The sequence below is a fragment of the Condylura cristata genome, unplaced genomic scaffold, assembly GCF_000260355.1.
Source record: "Condylura cristata isolate star-nosed mole 26May11 unplaced genomic scaffold, ConCri1.0 scaffold00040, whole genome shotgun sequence".
In the NCBI taxonomy this organism is placed as follows: domain Eukaryota; kingdom Metazoa; phylum Chordata; class Mammalia; order Eulipotyphla; family Talpidae; genus Condylura; species Condylura cristata.
Window position 1 is genome coordinate 8376782 of NW_004567141.1, and position 25539 is coordinate 8402320.

Sequence of the window (25539 nt, forward strand, 5' to 3'; positions counted from 1 at the left end):
CAAACAATTGGACAACACCCCTAAGGGGTAGCCTCCATGTTTGCGTGCTGTAGCTGCCACCTGTGACATCCTGTATGAGGCAGAGAAGTTTACTTTGGGTCAGCCTATTACTGGGTATGTGCCACATCGAGTTCTAACTTGGCTAGAGCAGAAGGGCGGACTTTGGTTGACTGCTGGGCGTATGGGGAAATACCAAGCAGCTTTGTTGGACAATCCTAATGTGAAACGACAGGTTTCTAATTCTTTAAACCCCGCTACACTGCTCCCAAGCAATGTTGATGGATCTGAAAGTGACGATTTACTCCATAACTGTTTGGAAATCATGGGCACAGTGTATGCCAGCTGACCAGATCCGACATACAACCAACCTCTACCAGATCCAGGGTGGGAATTATTTACAGATGGCAGCAGTTTCATGGACCAAGGCCATCAGTGTGTGGGATATGCTGTGGTGACACTCCAGGACACTATGGAAGCCAAGGCTCTTCCAGCAGGCACATCAGCACAGAAAGCTGAATTGATAGCCCTGACCCGTGCCTTGGACCTGTCTAAAGGTAAACGCATCAAATACATGCACGGGGCCATTTGGAAGGAGAGAGGACTCCTTTCTGCCAGTAACAGAGACGTTAAGCACCCACTGGAAATCCTGGCCTTGCTAAATGCAGTAGCTTTACCATCAGTGGTAGCCGTGATGCGTTGTCCTGGCCACCAGACAGGTGGGTCTGACATGGCAAAGGGCAACAGAGCAGCTGATCAGAGTGCTGCTCACTCTGCTTTCCACGGTGTTGGAGACCAGCTCCAACTATTGAGGTGTCTGGAGGCAAGACAGCAGGACCCTAATGTGGGAAGGCGTCCGCAAGTGGAGATTCCTAAAAAGGGGAGAAGGAGAAAAAGGAGAAAGGGGGGTGAGGAAGACACGGGAGTTGGAGTTGGGTGCAAGTCTTCCTGCTCTGCCTTCAGCAGAGGTTTATTTTATACATTAGGAGCAAGCAGTGGGATGACATCAGCACACGAACTGGGCTGAAAGATTGCAATCATCTTTTTTTTTCTTTTTTCTAGGAACAGTTTAGGTCGTATTGCCCTTTAGCTGAGATATAACATTCTAAAATCAATTAAGGTTAAAAACAGGTACAGGGGCCCTCCATGGTGGCGCAGCGGGTTAAAGCACAGCACTGAGAATCTAAAGCCACTTCCGCATGAGTTCGATCCCCGCCTGTCCTGGAGGTAACCACATGGTGTGGCAGACCTCTCCTGACCCGCCCGCTGCTCCCCTCAGCAGTGTACTTCGTTGATCTGCCTCTTCTGCTTCCCACTCTGTCCCTGGTGAATCCTCTAACCATCCGCATCTCTGGCCTGTACCCCAGTTCTGTATGAATAAATAAATAAATCTTTAAAAAAAAAAACAGGTACATAAGTGCACAAAGTTTATGACTAATATTACTATAGTGGAGATCAACTAAGATAGAAGTCCCATAAACCTTATCTAGTACTTAATGGGTTTTTATTTTTCTGCCTGAGTCATCCTGGGAGACAGAAGAGGAAATTCCTTGCTAATCAAATCTCTGAATAGGAGACATAGGTGGATTTCCTTATCTGAAGACTACATAGTAGAATCCTGAAAGACTAGCCAGAAGACTTTTGTGGATTTCTTTAAGGTGTAGCAGGTAGAAAACTTGACTAGTTTCAAAAACAGGCAACCTGGATGAATTTCCACATCTAAAGGCCAGACAATAGGAAGTTTGAGTAATTCTTTAGAAGCTGAATAGAAGGCTAGGTGAGATAATAGAATGATAAGATTTGGGTTTTCCTCCATCCATCCGGCAGTGAGAGAGACTTTGCAAAAACAGCCCTTTTGCGTTTATGTATCAGTCAGTAGTCAAGTCACTTGACTTCAGGGGAATTTTTCACGCTGGTGCAGTACTTGCTTGTCAGGGCAGACAGACCTTATGCGGCTGAGGTAATCCAATTGTAAGCTGAAAGTTGCTCAGAATATTTTGATATTATGATATACAAAAAAGGGAGGTCATAACATAAGTTAGCAGTGGAAAATCTCATTTTTCAGAGCTTTTCCTGATCTACCCGGAATCTGTCAGAAGATAGACATTGCATAGCTTGTGTCACCACGGTGCACTCATCCCTCTTGTAGACCTAACACAATATATCCCTGAATACACCGAGCAGGATGAGAGGAGAGCTTGTGAATGGGGATTTACTGAGTTTGACCCCAGCTCCACTTGAAGAGTAAACTCCCACGGGATGATACTCCTCCCAGAGGCTCTAGTGTATCCAGTGCTGAAACATCTGCATGAAGGATCTCACTATGGGAGGGATGCCTTATTAGAGATGGTGCGTCCACATTTACATAAAATAGCTCAGCGGATCACTCGAGGTTGCCAGATGTGTGCCAGAAATAACCCCAAGACTGACTCACATGCTAAAACCATTGGAGTTCAATATCGAGGCAAGTGCCCTTTTGAGGACTGGCAGGTGGATTTCACGCAAATGCCTAGAACCACTGGCAATTTCAAATACCTCTTAGTGTTTGTGGATACCTTCTCTGGGTGGGTGGAAGCGTTCCCCACAAAGATGGAAAAAGCTTTGGAAGTGGCAAAACAGCTACTGAAAGAGATAATCCCTCACTTTGGATTGCTCGATTCTACCCAGAGCAATAATAGACCTGCATTTATCTACGACCTTACTTATGCAATAAGCAGTGCCTTACGGATTAACTGGAAGTTGCATGCTGCATGGAGACTGCAATCATGTGGACAAACCAAAAAGATGAATCACACCCTAAAAAAGATCTTGGCAAAATTGTGCCAAGAAACACAACTGCATTGGGATCAGGTATTACCCCTTGCCCTCCTTCGGATTAGAGTGGCACCTAGAAGTGGGCTACAATTAAGCCCCTTTGAAATTGTGTTTGGAAGACCCTTCCAGGCCTCAGTTCTGAAAGCCACCCCAGATATAGAACAGGATTGTAGGATCAACAATATGTGAAACACATCCAGGAGGTTTTGGCAGTAATGCGCAATTTTGCAGTATCAAGGATATTGATGCCTTCTGATGAACCATTACATCCCTTCAGACCTGGAGATCAGGTCTTACTCAAGAGTTGGCAGAGCGGAGATGCCCAAACCCAACTGTCAGAAAAATGGACTGGTCCACATGACGTTTACTGACCACACATACTTCTTTGAAACTTGCAGGCATAAAACGCTGGGTACATCACTTCAGAGTTAAGAAAGCCCCAGATGGAACTGACATAGAGACTTAAATCCCATTGGTCTTGTGAACCTATTGAGGACCTGAGATAATTTATTTAAGAAAAAGAAAAAAAATTAAATGGTAGAACATCTTTTCCAGCAATGTAGCAGTATACTTCAAAATACACTTTCTGAAGGACCCTGAAATGATAGATATGCTCTAACTATTCTTTTTCCTGGAAACAATTAGGAATAATACTATGACATCGTGTAATTGTGTTAGAAGAATTAACAAAAAACATGATTTTCAGTCTTGTTCTTGATATTTTTTGTAAATTTTTCCTCCTATTTCTTTTGTTTGTTTTTTAAATCATTTTTGGCCTATATTAGTAAAACTGCAGTTAAAATATGATTCCACATGGCATAACTAGGAGTACTGTCTGTCTATATGTTGAGTGTCTACATCTTTTATTTGTGTTTAATTGTCTTGACCTCGAGGTGTTCTAAATTGGTTTGGATGGCGCCTATTGCTATTGTAAACAAACAAACGAAATTGTAATCTTTATGGCAACTAATTTGTTAACAAAAAAATTACAAAACAGGTATTGGTATGTATGTTTGTATATATTTTTTTCTCTTATTTGAGGTTCATAATGTCACCCAAATTGAGGTTTGGAATAACTAAGGTTTTGGGGGGGAAAAAAAGTCTCTACTTACAACATAAGGAAAATAGGGAAACTACATGGCTATGGTTTGAATGTCAACAATTGTCTTACTGAACTAAGCTGGAGCTTTCATGGAATTGGGATTGTCTTTGCTGTTATTTTTTTCTTCATATTTGTGACAAAACTTCCCAGAATTCCAAATTGAATTGAAATTTGCTAGTTTGTCATTTGGTTCATTGAAGAAAGTTTTGTGGAACCTCAGTAGAGCTCCTGAGTCACTCCACAAAATTTCTCCTTTTCCCCCTGGGAAAGGCATTCAGATCAATTTGTCTAATTTGGTATACATACTACAGTAAAACTGGGAAGGAAGCATTGTCAGTTGGAGAAAGGTAATAAATCTGGCACATAAACACAACTTTGTTTTTCTGAAACATGTAAAAAAGTATTTTTTTGATATGTATGTAAATTTTGAATGTTAATCATTGTTTTGCCATACTATATTCAATAGTGTTTGCAGAAATTGTTTCTGAAGAAATTTGATACTCTGGTATTTGCAGAAATTGTTCTAAAGAAACAAAAACTGTTTTTTGTTTCCAGTAACAGATTCTAATTGATTGAACTTTTGATATTGGAAAACATTTTCCACAAGAACCAAATACAGTGATTCTACTAAGTTTTGTTTGAAATACTGACGACATTTTTGTTTATTTAATTCAAAGACAGTTTTTTTGCTTTGACTGCCCAAAATCTACAATAATTTTCTTTTTTTTTTTTTTTTAAGATTTATTTATTTATTTGTACAGAACTGGGGTACAGGCCAGAGATGCAGAGGGTGAGAGAATTCACCAGAGACAGAGCGGGGAGCAGAACAGGCAGATCGACGAAGTACACTGCTGAGGGGAGCAGCGGGCGGGTCAGGAGAGGTCTGCCACGCCATGTGGTCGCCTCCGGGGCAGGCGGGAATCGAACTCATGCGGAAGTGGCTTTAGCTTCTCATTGCTGTGCTTTAACCCGCTGCGCCACCAGGGAGGGCCCTTCTTTTTTTTTTTAACAGAGCTAATTTTTGTTTCTATTTCTTCTCTCCCCTTGATACCAAAACAGTATTTATTAACACTGTAATAGTAATTTTTACTACTCACGAGTCTGTTTTTGCGTAACTTCAACAGGGTATTTTGTATGAACTAAAGAAATTGGCGGTGTGCTTCAGTGGCTTTGCTTGGCATTCTCCAGGAACTTCAGACAGAGCTGAACGAAGATCAGCATCTGTTGCTTTGTTTGTAGGGTTCCAGGGACCTCCAAAGAAGGTGAGGAAGATTGCCTCCATTGGAAAGCCTGGACAACCCGGACTGGACAATATTGAGCCCTCGTAACCTCGAGAAGTAGTGACCCCAGGTGGAATCTGCTGGAACTGATGTTGTTCCTAAAGCCTACATCAACTGGACATCGACTGTTCGCTCTGATACTATGGACTGTTCCAACAAGACCATCTAAAAATTGTTCTTTGGTTAGTCTACTCTGATTTTATGCAAAAATAGAAATATGGTTAGATGTTAGCTTGAATTTGTAAATATGTTATACATTATTACATTAATTTGGAATCAAGGTTGAGAGAACTTGTTTTTACAGAAGTTAAAACAATTTTTAAAGATTTTTGTTTGTTCCTCCTGTTATTATTTTTTTAAAGATTGATTTATTTATTCGTACAGAACTGGGGTACAGGCCAGAGATGCGGAGGGTGAGAGGCTTCACCAGAGACAGAGTGGGGAGCAGAACAGGCAGATTGACGAAGTACACTGCTGAGGGGAGCAGCGGGAGGGTCAGCAGAGGTCTGCCTCGCCATGTGGATCTCCTCCAGGGCAGGCGGGGATAGAACTCATGCTGAAGTGGCTTAAGCTTCTTTGTGCTGTGCTTTAACCCGCTGCGTCACCAGTGAGGGCCCTGTTCCTGTTATTCTGATATACATATATTGCAACATTTTTTCTCTTCACCTATAATGATGGACTATTTTACAGTAATGACCATCATCCTTGGCATTCATGAACACTGCTGGTGACTGCTACTTCTTTTGCATATGCTGGAAACCTTACAGAGACTGGGAGTGTTATGGAGACTGTCTATGAAGACTACACCCTGTGATCTGGGCCACCATAGATATGGTGGTATGAATCAAAAGGGGGGAATTGTTAAGGGGAAGGATGTCCTAAAGGAACTCTGCAGAGTCTTATGGACTCCACCCCCTACTCTAGCTTTCTGCACCCCACACACTACTCCAGTGATTGGAAACTACAACTCCCAGCAGTACCAGGGAGAGAACTGCAGGACCCCAGGGCGGAGCTAGCAGAAATGGATTCTGGGACATTTTGGGAGGATAAATAGGGTGCTCGAGCTGGCTCTGGCGCTCACACTCTGTCTCTTGCTGGCTCGCTTGGGAAGCAGCTCTCCAGAGCGTGTAACTTGGTGTGTTCAGTCAGCCTAGCTGTAAGGTATTGCACTTACTTTGTATCCTGTTCTCTTTCCCTGTGTTGTTTCCTATTCCTTTCCCCTTTTGTAAATAAACTCGTTATTGACCCTTTTGTGTGTCCCTGCAGTAACTGATTGTGAGCTCGCGGGTGAGGCCCCACAGACAGGCGGCCCAGTCCACTGTGGGCTTCCCTGTAACACATGGACATTCATTAAAGTGTAGAACCAACCTGAGCTTGTTGCTGGCCCTGGATGGCACTAACACTGGCCGCTGCTGTCTCATATTCTGTGCAGTGGTGTGAGCTATGCTTTGCTTATTGCACATGGGTCAGTATCTGGGAATTGTGTTTCTCTGCACCCCTCTTCCTTAAGGGACTTCCTCTTTGCCTTTGCAGATGGTCACAAACCATTCTTGCCCCAGAGGTCCTGTGGGCTCCTTTCCAGCACTCAGCTCCTCTTTCAGGGACCTGTTATGACCACCCTAGCTAGTCGGCTCCTGTCTACCCGCAACCCCTGGCCCTAGCACCGTGTATCCTATTACCCTTTAGTCATCTTGGTGTCCCACTGATGAATTCCCCTTCACCTGAGACTAAAAGCTCCAGCGAGCAGAGATCATGCCCTCCCAGGCTACTCTCACCCCTGCAGTGGCTCTCACTGTGAAGGTCTATGGAGCCTGCCTCCATCACCCCGAGCCTGGATGCAACTCGATGGCGTGAGGGCATGGTGGATTGCTGATGGAACGATGGTCAAGGCGCAGAGGTCTAAAACCACAGGCCATTGCTTTTTGGGCACCTGAGCCGTACAGTACCTCCTTTTATTCGGGGAATTACCAGGAAACTTTCCCTAGGGGCAGGGAATTTTGGGAGGTTATTAGCCAGATTTCTTTTCTATTGGCTCAAAATTGAAGCTGCCCAACAAAAGTATGGTTCTCAGTTACTATCTTCAAAACTTTCACAAATATTTAAAACGAACATGTTTCATCAGGTTGAGGTATGCAGGATTACTCACCCATTCCTTTTGACAGCTATTTAGTCTCGTGGTGTTCTACAGTTAAGAACAGTATGATTGTAAACACTAGTGTGCAATGTGGAATCTGCTTTAACAGACTCCCTCTTGTCTCGAAATTGCCATGCGAAATGTTACTGGGCAGGGAGAGGGACACCCTAGTGTTACCAGGCAGAGTGAGGGGGGGCCCAGGACCCCCCAAAACTGCCTGCTCTAAATAGGTTCTGCCATCCACTGCATCAAAACAAACTCCAGTGTGTATGCTCTTCAATGGAAAGGAACTTTAATGCAATAAGTGTGCAATGAAGAGAAGGGGAAAAAGTAGAGAATAGTTTTTAAATCGAGCACACAAAGTTACTCATCCTCTCATGGGTAACTGCTCAAACAGGGTTGGCCCAAAGCCAGACTATTGAGGCCTGAAAGCCTGTCACAGGTCTAAGGCTCCTTCTGGTGGGGGCCCATAGGAGGGAAAGAAGGGGGTAGGCAACTCTGGAAGGAAAAGAACAAAATCACAATCAAGGCTGCCATTGTCAACTAGGTCTCTTAACCACATCTCTTTCAAGCGTATTTTCATGTCCCTGGAACAGTCCAAGGTCAAGAAACAAGCGCAGCAGCTTCTTCCTACGCCTCTCTGCTCCATGTTCCTCCTCCAGGTCTCCTGGCTCCCCACCCCTCTTCCTTTCTTCTCCAGTCTCGTCCCTCTCAGCTCTCCCCTTCCTCGAGTGGGGTAGGAACCTGGAAACGCCCCTTTCCCTGATGACCACCTGCTACAAAACTTGTAGATAAAAAGTAAGCACCCTGCCTCAGCCATTCCATGCCTATGTAAGAGCCCATTTGCAGATCCTGACGGTAGACCTCCACACTTAAGCTTCCTGTCTGGAGATTCTCAGCCCCTAGAGAGAAAGGGACTTAAAAACCAAACCCAACACTTCACCACAAATGTCCTAACCTCAAGCCTGTTCCCTGCCTCTTTCAAAACTCCTTCAATTAAGTCCTGACCCTGCTGACACCTTGAAATTGCCTTAGTCCTGAACCTGAATAATGATTCCTACTGTTGAATAAATGCCTTTTGATGCTACAGCAGTCTGCTTGCTTCTTGGTCAACAGTTATACACATTTTCTGCATGCAGAATTATTTTCAAAGGAAGCTTCTCAAAATTGGCATCGTTGACTTGGACACCTAGCATGAAGTTGATAACCTTGTAACTTAAAAAAACTGCCTCGGGCCCTCCTTGGTGGTGCAGTGGGTTAAAGCACAGTACTAAGGAGCTAACGCCACTTTAGCATGAGTTCCATCCCTTCCCTAGAGGTGATCTACACGGCACAGCAGACCTCTCCGGGCCCGCCCCACTGCTCCCCTCAGCAGTGTACTTTATTGATCTGCCTGTTCTGCTCCCCTGTCTCTCTCTGGTGAATCCTCTTGCTGCGCCTGCACCGCTGGCCAGTACCCCAGTTCTGTATGAATAAATGGGTAAATCTTTAAAAAAAAACAAAACTGCCTCTCCATCAAAAATGGGGGCTTAGCGGGAAGTACACTGGACTATGGTGATAGCACACAGATTTGGTGATGGGACGCCCATGGGGATTACAACTAATGGAAAAAGGCACAAAATGATGTAAAAATAAACTCTTATATTGTTAAAAAATCTATATATAAAAAAAAAACCAAAAAACTGCTTTTCCACACTCAGCCAGCAGTGAGCCAATGCTCACCTCTTAGTCTGACAAGCAGCATCAACTCACTTTTGTCTGAAATTGCACTTCTGGGATTTCTGGTAAGGGCGAATTTCCCTCCCCACGTTCTAAGCATTCCAAGCAAGACTTCAGGAGTCTTGAGTTTTCTCTTTATTGTATCTTATATCCAGGCTCAAACTCCTGGTGCTATCCCAGGACCAGTCTCCTTGAGGAGCAAGCAGAGAACTTCTTACTACAGGAAAGGGAAACTAAATAGGGCCAGAACACTTTAAAGGTAAATACATGGTGTTGTGTAACCATCGCAGGCTGGGTAGGTTCATTGTCAGTTCTCCCAGACGAAAAGAGAATTTTAGAGGCTTTGGTAGATTTTGCAGGCCTTTATGCTCAGCAAAGGCCAGCAGACTGACAGGCGGCAGGCAGGACATCTTCCCACACCAGATACACTGTCGCACATGCAAGGCCCACCTGCCCCCTTGCTGGGGGTGGGGTGGTGGAAAACAACATTTCAAGGTTATGGGATGTCTTGCTTTTGGGGAGGAGGGGAGTAGGAAAGCGAAAAATAGCCTGATTAACTCATTTTCCTTACATAACAGTTGTAAGAAAAAAGAGAAATTTCTAAGGACCTCAAGTATCAAGTTATCTAATCAAACTTCCCACAAATTAGGCACAAGGATATGGCTGGCCCCCTCAGATGTCTCCAGAGCTGCCAGTTCTAATTTCTTCTCACCTAACAGTAGAAGTTACTCTGATATAACAGCCCCCCTTCCCAGCGTGCAATAGCAAAGTGGCTACATCACAAAAGAATCAGTCAGGTACCACCTCTCTCTGACCCAGCATAGTCACATGAAGGCAAATACATGGGCAGTTTCCATACTAGCAAAATACTTTTATTATTTCATAATGATAAAACAAGGAAAGTAAAGATTTCTTTTTGGTGTATACCAGAGTTAAAGGAAGTAGAAGAATAAGGGAATTAATAGGATTTTTAATGTATTTTGATGACAATAAAAAGTTAACAATACCAACTGTTTGCCATAAAACTTATAGCTCCCCCCAAACACATATATAAAGGATCATAGTTTTAAAATCTATAAAAGTAAAAAATATACAGTCAGAAGCTCTAACGCTTATTCCATCTTTAATATAAAATTGTAAACATTTATTTACACAAAGCAAATATGTATAACAAAAGTCCGAGCACCCTTTTTGAGTCATGGCTCCTGAAAAATGGGGATCTACATTGAAGGGGAGCTGGCTCCTCCCCTGACCACCCCCAAAACAGGTTCATAAATAAAGCCACGGGCAGCTCCCTGGAAAGACCCCAGCATCACATTTTATTGCTCTGACCCCACAGCAGGTGAGGAGCGTGCGGTCCATCTAGGCAGCCAAGGACTAAGGCAGGGCCGCCCCAGGAGGGTAGGTGGCGTGCCCAGGGACAGAGGTGAGCAGCGGCCAGAGGGCGACCAGGAGAGGAACAGGACTCATCACCAGCCTTCAACCCCCTATTTTTGGTAGAGAACCTGCTCAAGTCACCTTCTTACCCTTCAGATTGGGGAACTCAGCCCAGTGGTAGAGTCTTCACTGCCTTTATGATTCGTTCCCTTCTTTGAGACTAAATTGGGCATCTGGGAAAGGCAGGGAGGGCATCTAAAGGGGAAATGGCCCAAATACCACCTGTGGTGGCAAATGGCTATTAGAGAAGAGGATCTGAGGGTGCAAGTACCCCCATGAAAGGCACTGCTGGTGCAAATTGATTACCCATGTGTGTATGACCCTCATCCCATCAAAGCTACTCAGGCTGGTTGTGTGAATATTCTCCATAGCTCAAGTCTTTTTGTGTGACATTCTTTTCATGATTTGAGTGTCCAGGAAAACAGAAATGGGATTGTGGTTTCTCCTGAAAACACTCCGCCTATACAAGCCACTCTCCTCAGTGTACTTACTTTCTCTCCAGCGCTCTATGTAGAAGGGTCTCACCCGTGCTTACCATCTTGCTCACATTACACGAAAGTGCTCTCCACCTTCGTCTTCCACAAACAGTACACACCTAATACTCTGCTTTGTGGACTCTCAGCTTAGTCAAGTCCACTGATTCATAGACCTTAAAAGAGAAATCCATTTGATTCTTTAGAAAGGACATTATTAGTGTTATAAAGCAATCCTCTAAAAAGTGCAAGGCATCTGACCTGGGAGTGGCAGAAGTAGTAAAACAAAGTGGAATTCCTTCCTCTGGGCCTGGCCTGCAGTTTCCCTACCCAACAGGGCACACCTGTTTTTCTCCTTCCTCCAGACCACTGCCTTCTGGGGAGGAGACACCTCATCCCGACAAGGCTTCAGTTCCCTAGGGAATTTAAATGCCTCTTCTCTGTCCAATCAAATACACAGTTGCCTTAAAGAAGTTTTCTGGGTGAGCTGGGGGCAAGGAGTCAGAAGGGGAGGCGGAAAAGTACTCATGGGAAATGATGCTAGGGTAAAGGAGACATTTGTGCACAATTCAGCAAGATCACCTTCTCAATAGGTTAAATACAAGTTTTGAGGGAAACTGCAGAAGGTAGAAGTTATAACAAAAGAAGATATAAGAACCCCAAATACTCAGTTTTAGCATTATCTGGGGGACTATCTGGGATCCTTCCACTGTCACATGGGAGGAGGAGTCCTTGGGGGCCAGAGGCTGGTAAACACCAATACGGAAGCACAGCACTCTGGGCAAAGGAGCTTCTGGAAAGACCACATCTGTCACCAGCTCAACTACCTCATGGCATCCTGTTCCTTTTTGGCACATGCAGTCACAGCCTGCACTTACGGAAATGATTTTCCAATGACCCTCCCTTCCCCCTGAAAGCTGACAACGCAAGAATAAGACTCCCAATCAGAAGGAAACCCTAGGTTTCCAATTCCACTTAGTCAATTTAAACCACCACCTATCCTAACCTGTTATAAAAGCTTTTTTAAAAATTTAATTTTTTCTATGCTACAAACTGCAAACAGATCTGCTATGTATTTGTCTCCGACATGGGGCAAGTGGAGACATCTTGGACTAAGTCAATATGACCACACAGATTTCTGTAAGCCTGACATGATAGGGTTTTGTTGTTGTCACTGCTGGTTTTTGGTCACTTGGATAGAAAACCACCTGTAGAAGCCTGTCCTGCTGTTCCAGCACCAGGTAAAGACGCCAGCAGATGGGCTGGGACCAGCCCGACGGACCACAACTGCTGGCTCAAGGTGGGCCCTGAGGACCTGGCCAGGGCCAAGCCTCAGCCCTGGGGCTCTGGCTCTACCCACCCAGCTCCCCAGGTTGTGGGTTTTTGGTCCAAAGAAGTTGCTCTTTCTTGAATCTGAGAACAAAAACAGGATGTATGAATACTGAAAACAAATCCTCCTGTTACTGAGGCCCTAAAAGATCATCCAAATCATTCATCCACTCTTCTGAAGTCCTGTTCTTCAGCAGGGAGTCAATCAGGTCGGTGTCTCCAGTCATGCTGGACAGCCCGCTGCTGCCTGCCTGCCCACTGTAGGCAAAGGGCAACTCCTGGCCCGAGGTCCGCACAGGATAGGCCTGGGGGCAGTGGAGCCCTGATCGACCTCCTATAGGTTGAGCGGGACTCTGGTTGAAGCCTCCCAGCTCAGGTCCAGCTGGGCTCAGGCCTGGTAAGCCCTGCTGTGGGGCTCCCTGGGGAGGTGTTGGGGGGGGGGCACTGGTTCTCTGCTGTGCACTCACAGTGGGCAGCATGGACCCCACTGCAGTGGTTGAGCTCATGGGGGCCAAAGGCCTGCTGGGCATCCCTTGGGAGAACTGTGGGCTAGGCATTTTCAGGTGTGCTTGCTGCATGTGGAAACCAGATGCCGCAGTGAAGGGGCTGACAGTGTTGTTCCCTGGGGTTTGCCCACTCAGATTTGGCATTCCCTGATGTTGCCATGAAGGATTCTGTCCTCCCATGGCTGCTGACACCCTTGAGACCTGTGGTTTAGTTAAACCAGAGTTCAGGGTCCCCTTATTGTGCTGCTGGGGGAGGCCAGAGCTCCCCAGAGAGTTCTGCCCATATGCAGCTGAAACTGAGGTTTTCTGTCCCACACTGGTCTGCCGTGGAAGGTGGGCATGTCCATTGGTGGCCTGTGGTGGGGGCTGGGCAACTATTTGGGTTATGCCGGAGGCCATGCCGTATAGACTGCTCTGCGACAAGCTTTGGGAGCCAGAGAACTGAGCCACACCCCGGTCTTGCTGGCCTGAGTTTGAAGGGAGAGAGGAAACCGAAGTGTGTCCAGGGCCCATTGGCATCAGATTTCCAGGCTGAGAGAACACTCGAGGACAGCTGGAGTTAGAGGGACCCAAGTTGTTCATGCCAGGCACAGCAGTAGAAGTCCCTAGAAGGCAGAGAAGATGTGTCAACCAAGCTGGCACTTTCTGACCACCTCCAAGACCAAAGATGAAGCTGCTATACTATAGGTATGAAAGGCACAATCAGGACCCCAAGCATCTGTGGTCAATGGAACCTCAACAAAGAAAGCCCCAGGGGTCAGAGGGACAGTAGATTCCCATGGGGTGGAATGGAGGCCACCCTGGAACAATGAGGCGGCGAAGACAGGCCCAGGGGAAGGGGGCTCCAAGGGCAGGGAGCCAGTGTGCCATCTCCTTCCACCTGCAAAAGCCTACCCATCTCTGCTCTGTGGAAGGCCCTGTGCTGCGCCCTAGGGACTCCAGGGTCTGCCTCTGGAGGGCAAAGATCCATATGGTATAAGAGGGCAGTACAAAGGCTGGGCCGCAGGCAGTGGAAGCACACGGGACTCTCAGAGAATTTAGGGGAAGCTCCAGAGACATTATGAGTTGTAAAAGCAACAGGTCTAGCCATTTAATAGCTTGAGGAAACAGTATTCTAGGGAGAGAGCTGAGTATGTGCTACAGGTGCAGTTTTGCAGTCGACAGAGGAACTCATGGTGGGGGTGCGGGAAGAGCATTCAGCTGCTCAGAAGAGACACTCCTGGGCGCATTCAGAAGAGCCACGTGAAGAGCAGGGCTACAAAGTCAAAGGATGACTAGACTGTGGCGTGGCTTAGTCCTGCTAGGCAGGGGTATTAGACTCACTCAGGTGAGGGGTGAACAAGATGGTCCTGCAGAAGTGAAAGTGGGAGACCCCGAGAGCCTGCTCATTATTTGCAGAATGACAAGATGGTGGACAGAGTGAGGGCGGAGTCTGAGCTCAAATCAGCAGATATTTACCAAGCACTGGCTCTGGCAGGTACTTCGCTGGGAAACCAGACTGTACTGAGGGGACAGCGAGGCCCTCTGTGGGGCTCTGCCTTAAGCAGTGGACACACTGTGGTAACACTAACTGAGAAGGCTTTTGTGGGTAGGAGAGAAATCGCTCAGGTTTGGGACAACCGAGAAGTTTGTTTTGTCTCTCCCTCTCGCCAGTAGCACCTACAAAAAACAGGCTGGAGAAAAAGAAGAGCTGAAATAGCTCATTTCACCTCTATTGAATAACTGTGTTAGACGGGATGTAGGGAGAAAGGTTCTAAGATGCCCACTGACTTCAACTCCATGTTTCCCCCAAACTCCACGTGGTCTCCTGCAGAACAGCTGTGCTATTTCTCTGGGACCCTTGCAGTGAGTCACCAACCAAGGAAAGGTCGGGTCTCTGAGATGTCCTTTTGAAGACCTAGGTAGGAAAGATGCAGACCAGATTTTACTGCATCTGTCAAGTGAAATCTCCACATTTCTGGAGAGATGCCTGAGCAAAGGCCTCCTGCAAATCTGGGTGGGACAGCTGACACCACTGAATGCATCCTCCTTTTTTCTGTCCACTGCTGATGCTGCCATTTGTGGTCGCAAAGCGAGCTGATAGAAAGAAGAAAATAAGCAAAAAACCCTGCAAGCCCATGATTTGCCTCCGTATCTGGAAAACAGGAGAGGATCCCTGTTTGAAGAGAGACATCATGGCATCTGCAAGACTTACAGAAGCTTTTTCCTGTTGATAAGCTGTCTCCCAATTACAAATGAAAGTAGGTTCTTCAACAGACTAATGCTTCTGTGAGCTCCTAGTGTAAAGCTGGGCAGAGAGCAGGGGCTGTGCACAAATGCAGAAACCACCCGGCCCTGACCTGCCCCACCACTCTGCCCTTCACTGCCGTCTGATGTCACCTCACCTGTGAACTGTCCGACCTGCTGTGGGAAGGTGCTCTGAGTCGGGTCTTGGTACTGGGGTGGTGGGCGGGTCAGATGGCGCTGAAACTGCTGCTTTTCCTAGAAAATATTAAGAACAAGAGAATAAAACAAAAAGCCACATTAGAGGGAAACAAACAGCATTAGATTAAAGTAAACTGTCCAAAATTTGTTATTCACAGATAGGCTCCTATGATGAACTCAATGGATTTTCATTTTTTTAATGGACAGTATGAAACAAAAAGGCTGAACAGAGCTAAGGAGCAATGATTTAAGAAAATAAATATATGGGTGAAATATCTGAAAATGGAAAGTAGATGAGGGAAACACAAGCCAAAGCCACGAGACAGCACTACACACCTACTGAGATGGTTAGACTCAAAAGACAGGTAACAAGTGCAGGGAGGCTGTGAGCATAGGCAGAGGCAACATGGTGGTTGGGAATGTAAAATGGTGCAGCTGCTTTGGACAAGAGTCTGGCAATTCCTCAAAAAGTTAAACATAAGAGTTACGATATGACCCAGTAATTTCCCACCTTCAGGTACAGACTCAAGACAACTGAAAACACAGGGCAGCAAAATGGGGAAACAGCCCAAAGCCTATCAACAGGATGAACGGTGCAATGACACGTAGCAGGTGCCGACAGGTTACGCAGCCTGAGGAGAAGGCAAGCCTATGCATGCCACAGGACTGGAGCTCAGCATGTGTGCATGAAATGGCCATACAGGCAAGTCTACAGAAACAGAAAGCTGCCTATTGGCTTCCTGGGCCTGCACGTACAGGGGAGTAACTCTAAATGGTTTTGTGGGCCTGCGGTGCTTTTTTAGGTGATGAAAATATTCTAAAATTAACTATGGTGATGGTTGTATAGCTTTGAGAATATATTAAAACCAACGACTTGGACATTTTAACTGGGTGAACTTTATGCTGGGTGAATTATATCCCAATAAAGCTGTTTGTTTTTTTTTTTTAAATGGCAGAACTGAGGGAACTGTGTGAGTTTTACAGTCATCCTCAGTCAATTCTACCCTGTGGCTAGCTAGTTCTCCTTGTATCTTTAAGATATAAAATCCTCAGAATTCTCGTAACCTTAGTATCTGCAGCTGGTGAGGCAGGTGAGCCGCAGGGATAAGGGGGGAGTTGTCCACCTAATTCTAGAAGCCCAGGATCCCAGAAACATCTTAGTTTTCTCACTTAACAAACTACATTTATGACAAAGCTGGAAACCTCGGTGAACTGGCAGGCCAGCGAGCTCAGTGCTTTGGTATTTTTGTCAAAAACATGACAAAAAAAGGCCCTAACACATGCAGTTTAACCACAGACTCTGCTTTCATTAATCCCCACTAAGTGACATAAAGCTGCCTCTGACACAGGGCCACCCCAGTCTGGGAAATGCCACTCCCCCAGAGAAGGGCTTTTAAAGGGTACAGTCCATCTAACACCAACATGCAAATGAGTACACATCCACACAGTTCGTGGGCAGAATCTGCAGCTCACATGATCGTGACTACGGAGGCAAGCAAAGGCGGGTGGTAGGCTTGGTCTTCCATCTCCCTCCTTACCTGCTCAGCCAGGAGGTGTTGCTGCCTTTGCAAGAATTGCTGTTGCTGCAAATGCTTTTGCTGCTGCTCCCTCTGTTTCTGTTGGTCCAAAAGCAGCTGGTGCTGCTTCATTACAGCTGCCTGCTGCTGGCTGCTGAGATAGGGGGTGTTGCTGTGAGTGCTGGTCACAGATGCAGTGGGTGGCTGGGTCCCCACACTGGCAGCCTGGGCTGGCACAGGGACATTGGGAGGGCTCTGCTCCTGTCAACAGAGACAAGGGGGTCTCAAGTCAAGCACAGGGAAGTTTATAAATCCCGGTCAGAGCAGATGTGTTGTGAGCTTCTGGTTCTTAAAGCCTTTTGTCTCATGGCAGATGGTTCCCCATACAACCAACCTCCAGGGCTGGGCAAAAACCAAAGTACTACCACCTGCAGGTCCAGGCACAACAAACCCTCACTAGCCACGCATTAGAGATGCATCCTATGACTCACTAGAGGCATATCTAAGCTTGTGTACTTGGGTATGACTGTTCTGGTAAGTAGCTACAGCTTATCAGCACTGCTGGAACACGCAAGTGCGGATGAGCTGAGGGGAAGAAGGCCCCTATGAGCTGTGGCTGAGGGAGATGTTCCATTTCGCGTGTGTAAACCTTAGGCTCCTGGCTGTGGGGTTGTGCCCGAAGTGTGGGGAGCTGTATCATTAGTCCATTGTGTACAGAATTTTTCTGGGATATTGCTTAGTTTTTGTTGGATATTCAAGCTGAGTAGCAGCTAGAACTTTAACATACTCTATTAATACATGGACCTAAAATAAGTCTTTTCAGGGTTACCACAATATTCTACCATCATCAGTAACATTTAAAAGGGGGCCTCCCTGGTGATGCAAGGGTTAAATCTCAGCACTCGGGAAGGTATGGGCAGCGAATGTAGCATGAGTTTGATTCCTAGCCAGGGAGCTGACCCACAGGTACAGCAGACCTCTCCTGTCTCGCCTGCCGCTCCCCTCAGCAGTGTATTTCAGCAGATACACCTGTTCCCCACTCTGTCTCTGGTGAATCTTCTTGCCACCCCCAACCCCCCACCTCTGGCCTATACCCCAGCTCTTCTATGCATAAATAAATTAAAAAAAAATTTTAAAGGGAAAATTTAAACCAAAACAGGAGAAAGGCAAAAAGCAATTATCAGTTAAGCTCAACTCTCTCAGCTCCTTGCCAGCAGTTATGCATTTGTCTAATCTTTGTAAGATTCCAATCTATTGCAGAAAGAGTCTGGTGTCATTTCCTCACCCCAATCAGCAGGAGCTGAGTCACAATGTGGCTTCTTTCATAAGGTTCTTTTTAATGGCTGTGCAGAAACGTAACAGCTGAAATAAGCCAAAGTGTCACTGACACATTGTCCTGTGGGGAGATGTTTAAACCGATTCTAGTTTTTGGCTATTAGAAATAGTCATGCAATAACAGGTATGTAACTTTTAGGGGTGGGGAATTACTTCTCAAGGCTCATAAACATTTTTCTGGCTTATGAAAAATGTATTGTCCAATTACCTTCCAAAAGCATGGTGCCCATTTACATAGTCTTAGCAGTAAATGAGGGTGTCAATTTTCTAACAATGTCACCAGCATTGGATTTTAATTTTTAGAATTCTACAGTGTGTCACAAATAAACACACATCAGATTCTGATTGCAGGCTTACTTAGAGTAGTGAAAAACAGAAAACAATGAGGGTGTTGCACATTACACAACTCTTGCTGCACAACTGTTACAAGTCTGAAGGGACAGATGCAGGCACCCACAGGCGCAGCGCCTGTGGAGGAGGAAGAGCAAATGTGCTCTAGTCTTTCTTTGAAGAAGCAGGGGAAAACTTGCTGTTTGTTCATACCAGCCCAGCATACCCTGAAGGCCTCCAGGGAGAAAACATTTCAGAGCATATTTGAACATGTGTAGAAATTCAAATCATGATCATGATAAAACTGGTATTTGACCGTAGTTCACCCCAATAGCGCCACACCGCTGGACTGGAGTCTGACAACTATGTAATCATGGAGTTTAGATGTGTTCAGAAGTGGCACATACCTAGAATGCTCTAAAGCTTATCAACTTAAGGTATACTGAATACAGAGGCCTGAAAGGTGACAAAAAAGAAAAACTAAGAAAACACACTAAATGTGATCTTTCCTTGCAAAGCAGCCATATGGAATGAAAGAGACACTATTAAATACAGGTGATTGGCCAAATGTTTGCACAGCTCAAACCAACTTATGCTGTAGAGTTTTATCCTATTTTTGTTTCTGAATAATCAACCCAAATTTGCTTGATCAATTTTCACTTGCACGGAAGTCTAAGACAGCAGCTGTTCTCTTTCCTTCCTTCCTTTGTGCCTCTGTTCCCAAACTCCTGGAGTCCTGTAGTGCCACCCTAAGCATCTGCTGAGAAGAAAGAGCAAAGCCACTTGCTCACCTGGCTAGGTGGAACCAGTGATCTGAAGGGCATACTTCCTGGCTTTGATTTCATCAGAAACAAGGAGTTCTGCTCGTTGCTCAGATGAGGCAGCTGCTGGGGAAGATAAGCCATGAGAGTCGTCTTGCTCTGGCTAACCCCAGGGCCACCTTGCCCACAGTCCGCTTTGAAATGAGAAAGGGGCTTGGTATTGCCGTAGTCCAGCACTGACCCTTGGTTAGGCACAGAACTCTGATTCAAGTTACTTGGCGGCTGGTGTGTCAGCAGATTCACATGGCTGGGCTGAAGGTAGGGGCCTCCCGGCCGAGGGGAGCTCTTATTTATACTGGGCATCATAAGTAGTTTGGAGTTGGTGAAGTCTTGTTTGTAGCTGGGAGGGCTAGCAGGTTTCTCCATGGGATAAGGGACACTTAAGGGACTGTGAGAGGGGCCAGTCTGTTGCCACGTGGACATCTGGCCTGGGGCTGGCGCTGAGGTGGCCTGCTGTGAGTTTTGGAGCATCTGTTCCCGCTTCTGCTTGGCTGCAATCTGCTGGAGCTGGTGGGCAGAAGAGAGCTCTGAGGCCCCTCCTGGGCCCTGGCTAGGCAATACCACACCGGAGAGGGCTCTTTGTGCATTCTGGACCTGGGCTGATGCAGACATCAGGCTGGGACTGGGATTGTCTGCCCCAGGTTGACCAGAGGTGTGGAACAGAGGCTGAGCGCCCCCTAGGCTAGCTGAATCTGTGCTTGTAGGGCCAGATGAAGGTGCCATAAAGGTCTGTCCTCCAGACCCAGCTCTCACCTGTGGGGAGCCTAACTGTTCTTGTTCAAAGGCTGCTGGAGAGAATTCCGTCTTAATATTAATGTCCTGTGTCAAAGGTGTCTGTGTGGCAGAACCAGAAGACTCTGGGTCTTTCTTCTCTTCAAAGTCCTCATTGAACAGATCCTTCATGTCTTCATCAGGCACTGACCTGTTTAACTCCTCAATGAGCTCTTTCCACTCCTGCTCATTAAGGTTGAGGTCAGGCATGAGGTTGCTTTGAGATATGGAGCCTCCAGCCCCTGCAATCATGCAAGGCAGGTCGTCGACAGGCTCCTGCTTCAGTTCTTTATTCAGGCTTAGAGAAAATGACTCACTAGGGTTGCTGCCTCCATTCAGGTGAAGGCTTGAGTCTGGCAGACATTTCTTGTTGATGGGGTCCAGTCCCAGCAGGTGCTTCCCACTGGCTTGCATGGCCTCAGTACCAGGCTTGTCTGGCTGTCCAAGGGGGGATGCTGGAGGCAGGCCATTGGAAGAGACAGCAACTCCCAGAGGGGCTTCCCGGCGTGTCTTCTTGTGTCCACCAAAGAGGTCCCCATAGCCATTCTGTTGATCACCATTCTGAGGGGAGGTGGCACTATCCAGATTCCTCTTCACTGTGTCATGAAGATGCTGAAAAACAGGGAAATGAGTGACTTACAAAACCTATGTACAGTAACTTTGCTTCCAAGGGAGGCATCGCTCTCCTGCCAATTTTATTTGCCTGGTTTACACTCCCTTCTCTGGGAACTCATCTTTATCCCTATGCCCTCCCTCATGCCCTCTGGCCTTGCCTGAGTTTGTGAACTAGATCAGCAGTAGCAAAGCAGCCTACCTGCAGTCAATGTATCAGTCTTTAGACTTCTGCTGACCTCTCTTTTTGCAGGACACAAGCCTAATGCTGCCCCTGGTCATGTAGCCTGGGGATGTGCCTAAGAATGGAGCCTGAGAAAGAGGCAGAGGACACAGCCATTCTTGAGGACATCATCTGAGTCTTGGACCTGGATATTCTTCGGACCAGCAATCCCAAAGATTTTACACTTACAAAAACCCAGTAAATTCTTTCTTGTGTTTAAGGAAGTTTAACTTGGATTTCTGTTGCTGTCAGCAAACGAGTCCAGCCAGGCTCTTTCACAGGTCTTGCTGGAAGCTGATCACAGGCCCAGACCTCCATCTTGTCACCCAGCCCAATTCCCATGAGCTTCCTAGGCCTCCCAAGGCTTTCAAGGCAGCCCTGCCCAGTTCTACCCCATCAAATGGGCTCTGTCTTTCAGTTTTGGCCTCTCTCCCTCGCCATCATTCTTCCCAAACCCCAGCATCTTCCATTCCCCATGTCCAGTCACCAGCCCTAGCAAAATCCATCATTTCTTATCAGGATCACTCATTTTGGCAGAATCGAGTCTTTTGGCACTGTTATTCTTACTTCCCCCACATCTTCCTGATCGACATTTGTTAAATTAGCCTTATTAAGAGCCTGTTCCGTGCCACAGACAAGCACTGTGGGGATAAGACACATGAGCCCTGGTCTTCATAGGCTGCCAGTTTTCTAGGACACAAGGCAAATACATGGACATGGCTACTGAATAAGACCCAGGTCCCTTGTGTGTAACTGAGCAATAAGCACCCTCAAAGATTAGGGGTGGGAGCGAGTTACACAAAGAACATGGCAGTGGCATGGGGAGGGGTTTCTGTTCCTTCCTCTCTTCCCTAGCCTGATTTCAGCTGTCAGGACACAATTCCTCCACTGTTACAGGAGCCCACACTCCGCCTCTAAGCACATGCTGCTCCTTTCCTATGTTTACTTTATCACATTTTTGTCCTCATCTCATCCCCAATTCTGCCCCTCCCTCCTACTGCCCCAAAGCATCTATTTAGGAATATGTCACAAATTTCCAAATGAAGGCTTTCACTATCACTAACAGATTTCAGAGACGTCAGTGACTAGTATGGTGACTCTGTGTCATTCCTGCTGCAGGGAAGGGCCACACTGATGCACCACACCTACCCCAGGACCCCAGAGACTGACACAGGGGTTCTGCCCAAGGCAAGTCCGAGGACACCGGCTAGACACCCACTAGACACATGCATAATAAGCAAGAAAATAAAAGGGCAATTTTCTGAACCTCTGAGTCCCAATTCCAATGCTCCCACTCTTTTTATTCCTCTTCACGATCTTCTTCTTCTTCTTCTTTTTTTTAAAGATTTATTTATTTATGCATACAGAACTGGGGTACAGGCCAGAGGTGCGCGGGCAGTGAGAGGCTTCACCAGAAACAGAGTGGGATGCAGAACAGGCAGATCAACAAAGAACACTGCTGAGGGGAGCAGCAGGCGGGTCAGGAGAGGTCTGCCGCGCCATGTGGATTGCCTCCGGGGCCCAGGATTGAACTCACACGGAAGCTGCTGTGGCCAGCTTGCAGTGCAGTGCTGCACTTTAACTCACGGCAACCCCAGGGAAGGCCACCATATTCTTAATTTTTAACTGGCAAACACCACTTCATGGTACTTTATAGATCTCAGCTGAGTCAGCATTTCTTTAAATCCACATCAAGGTAATTAACTAAGTTAGCTCAGAAAAACAGGGAAGTCTGACGAATGGAACTGTAGGGCAGAGTTGAACTGTAGCCCAGGGTCACCAGGGTGAAGACCTGGGACACTCCCTCCAACTGAAAGACAGCTGCTGTATTTTCACAGTTCTTCTGCTTCCTACTGCCACCTAGAGGTGAAAGGAACCAGGGTCCTAAACTGGAGCCTTTGGAAGATGCAGTGTTGAAAAGTTTTCCTGGGGAAGGTAAATTCATTTCAGAGAGATATAAACTGAGTTGCTGATTTTTATCATTTCTATTCTTTGTGGAAAACCATTTGTTTCATGGTTGCCTGGGAGCTCAATTTTCCATTCTGCAAAGGGGAAGATGGCAACCTAAGAGGTCAAGGCACTTGATGAGTCAGCTGGCTGTCCCAGATTAGAAACAAAATCCTTCCTAGCGCTAACAATCACAAAGCTACCACTCCCTCTTTCAATGTCCACATGCAAACAGCTGCAGACAAGTTCCAAAGTAACAATTTTGCAATACCAATTGCTTTTCCCAAAGAAACACTGGACCATTTTCTCAACTGCTCACAAATTTAACTAGAATGAGACAGGCTGGAGTGGGGAGTGTGGAATGTGGTAGTCTTGACAGATGGTTAAGCCTTGACCATCTGCAGGAGTGTCTGACACATGCAGGGCACTGCAGAGAAAAGCAAAGATGAGAAAATGGTGGTCCCTAACTAATCTATAGGCATTTATAAGAGAGATGGGGGGAAAGTCTGAACAGATTACAAATTATATACAAACATACACAGCATAAGCCATAAAAGCAGACAGGTCTGGGCACTACGCTTTCAGCACCATCTAGTACCTCTGGATGCTCAGGTTGGAGGCTCCCTTTCTCACTATCCAATGGTCTCATGGGGCAGAGTTCCAGAAGGATCCAGTTGGAGATAAATGAATCTAATGCTCATTTCTTTTGCAAGAGGTTACTAGGGGGTGTTTGCTGAAGAAAACCACACGCCTGATGGGAGGCCCTCTAGTCAGTCTTTCACCAACACACCCTGTAGTCTGGCACCCACCATTTCCTGCTCTTGAACTCAGAGAGGGGTCTAAGGATATCAATGCTGGAGGTGCCACCGCTTGTGTTCCTCTGCTTGCTGTGCTCACCCTACAGGATATTCCTTTGCTCGGTCTCCCTTCACCCCACCTCAACCACCCATCTCTGAAATTCCAGTGTGTTTGGTGATCAAACTCCCAGAATGATAACACTCATCCTCTTCCACTGTGATTAACAGACGTGACTCTAAGACAGGGTGGCTCTCTCGTCAGTGCTCCTTATTTGCTGGCAGCCACCGGGGGCAGCCACCGTGCTTCGTGCCCCTCACTGAGTAGTCACTTTTACTCTTGGCCCCATTTTCTGCAATCCTCCATCAGCTAAGTATCCCTGTTCCCCACCAGCCCAGCATCTGGGTTACTGCAGTTTGGGCTCCATCCTTCTGGGGACTCGGTGGATGCGGATATGGGAGCTGAAAGAAAGGGAGGTCTCAAGAGGACTGCAGTGATCTTCATGCTATTGAATACAGTCCGCATTTTCAGTCTTTCCCTCTCCTTCTTTTATCAGCTGCCATGTAAACATTCCTTCCTCTTTAAAGTTCTCTTCATATTTCTTTACCGCATTTTCTTGCCTCTCTTCTAGTTCTCTGGTTGTTTCTTGTCAGCCTCCTTGGAAGATGGTCTCCCCTTCACCTAAATATCAGAATCCTCACCTCTTTTCACTCTATGCAGGAGAGATCTCATCTGCTCCCATGCCTTCAAATTCCTACAACTTAACCTCACACTCAGAAGAAACCCTCTTGCTCAGGACCAGGTGCTTCTCTATCAGCTCTCAGCATGGCCAGACTTTGATGGCTCCTCCCTTTTATACACCAGGCCTAAGTTATACCAGCTCTCTTGCAGTTCCTCAAGTATGGTTGCCCACTAACAGTTGTGGGGACTTGTCCTTCTCTCTGCCCAGAATACTCTTCTTCGATCTCCCCAGGGGAAGGACATTTCATAATCAGGTCCCTCCTCTCCTCAGTTGCCCTCTGGTCACCTATGAAAGGGCCACAACACTCTATCCTACTCCTTCTTAGTTCCCCCACCAGAGGAACTAACTGGAGTGGGCCTAGCAACCCCCATCAGAGCAAAGAGCACCTACAACAGTGTCTAGCATTGGACAGAGCTCCAATTCCTACTTGTCCAATAACATACCTCGCATGCTCTAGCTGCTCTCCCTGGGTATGCCACAGATAAATCAGCCTGAATCTATTCAAATCCAAAGCAGAAGCTCCTCACTCTTGTTTCCCTTTGCATTATTCCTACCTCAGAGACTGTCACTACTATACATCCTGTGACAGAAGCTCCGTCTTCTCTCCCTACATCCAGTCAGCACCCTCTTCTGAGTCTACCTCCTTAGCATGCTTGAATCCATCTACTCCTCTCCACTCACAAATACCAATTTTTCTCTCTTGAATTAACTTTAACCACATCTAAAGTCAGTCATGATGACGCCCCCACCCTCGAATATATTCTACACCACCACCTGAGTGATGGTGCTCAAGGGCAAGCAAGGTTGGCCACAAAGTTCTCTTCCTTAAAGTGTTGCAGTAGCACCTTGATACCCTCAGGCCCTTACAGTGCAGCTCCACTCTCTCCAATTTAATTCCCCATCAAATTTCCAATCATAGCCATCCTACACTCCAGTGATGCAGCTCACTGCAACACCTAAAAAGAACAGGCTGAAACATAAAATCATGGTTTTTTTTAAAAAGGCAACAGTGGTTAAATACTGGCAATTTCAACTTAATATGACACCTGTTTCTCATCTTCTATGAACCCTCCTAGTGCCCTGTGTTATTCAGAGGACCCTCAGGAGCCACCCTGTAGTTGGAAATGACCCACTCCAGGCAAAGATGACCTAGGATCTCTTCATGCAATATTCAAAGTTTCAATATTTTGGAGGGAATCCCAGGGGAATCCAGTCAGGCAGCCAACTTTGC

The 25539-nt window shown here is 46.5% G+C and overlaps 1 protein-coding gene across 1 annotated transcript in view; it reads right to left on the reverse strand.

Annotated features, from left to right (window-relative positions):
- Positions 1–9978: 9978 nt before the first annotated feature.
- Positions 9979–25539, reverse strand: part of MAML1 (mastermind-like 1 (Drosophila)) — a 39896-nt gene continuing 24335 nt past the window's right edge. Inside the window, exons 3-6 of the mRNA XM_004693675.2 lie at positions 19189–20601; positions 16754–16993; positions 15176–15272; positions 9979–13396 (exon numbers count right to left, since the gene is read on the reverse strand). Of these exons, the coding sequence (XP_004693732.1) occupies positions 12417–13396; positions 15176–15272; positions 16754–16993; positions 19189–20601 (2730 nt within the window). The 3' untranslated portion in view covers positions 9979–12416. The remainder of the gene's footprint in view (positions 13397–15175; positions 15273–16753; positions 16994–19188; positions 20602–25539) is intronic.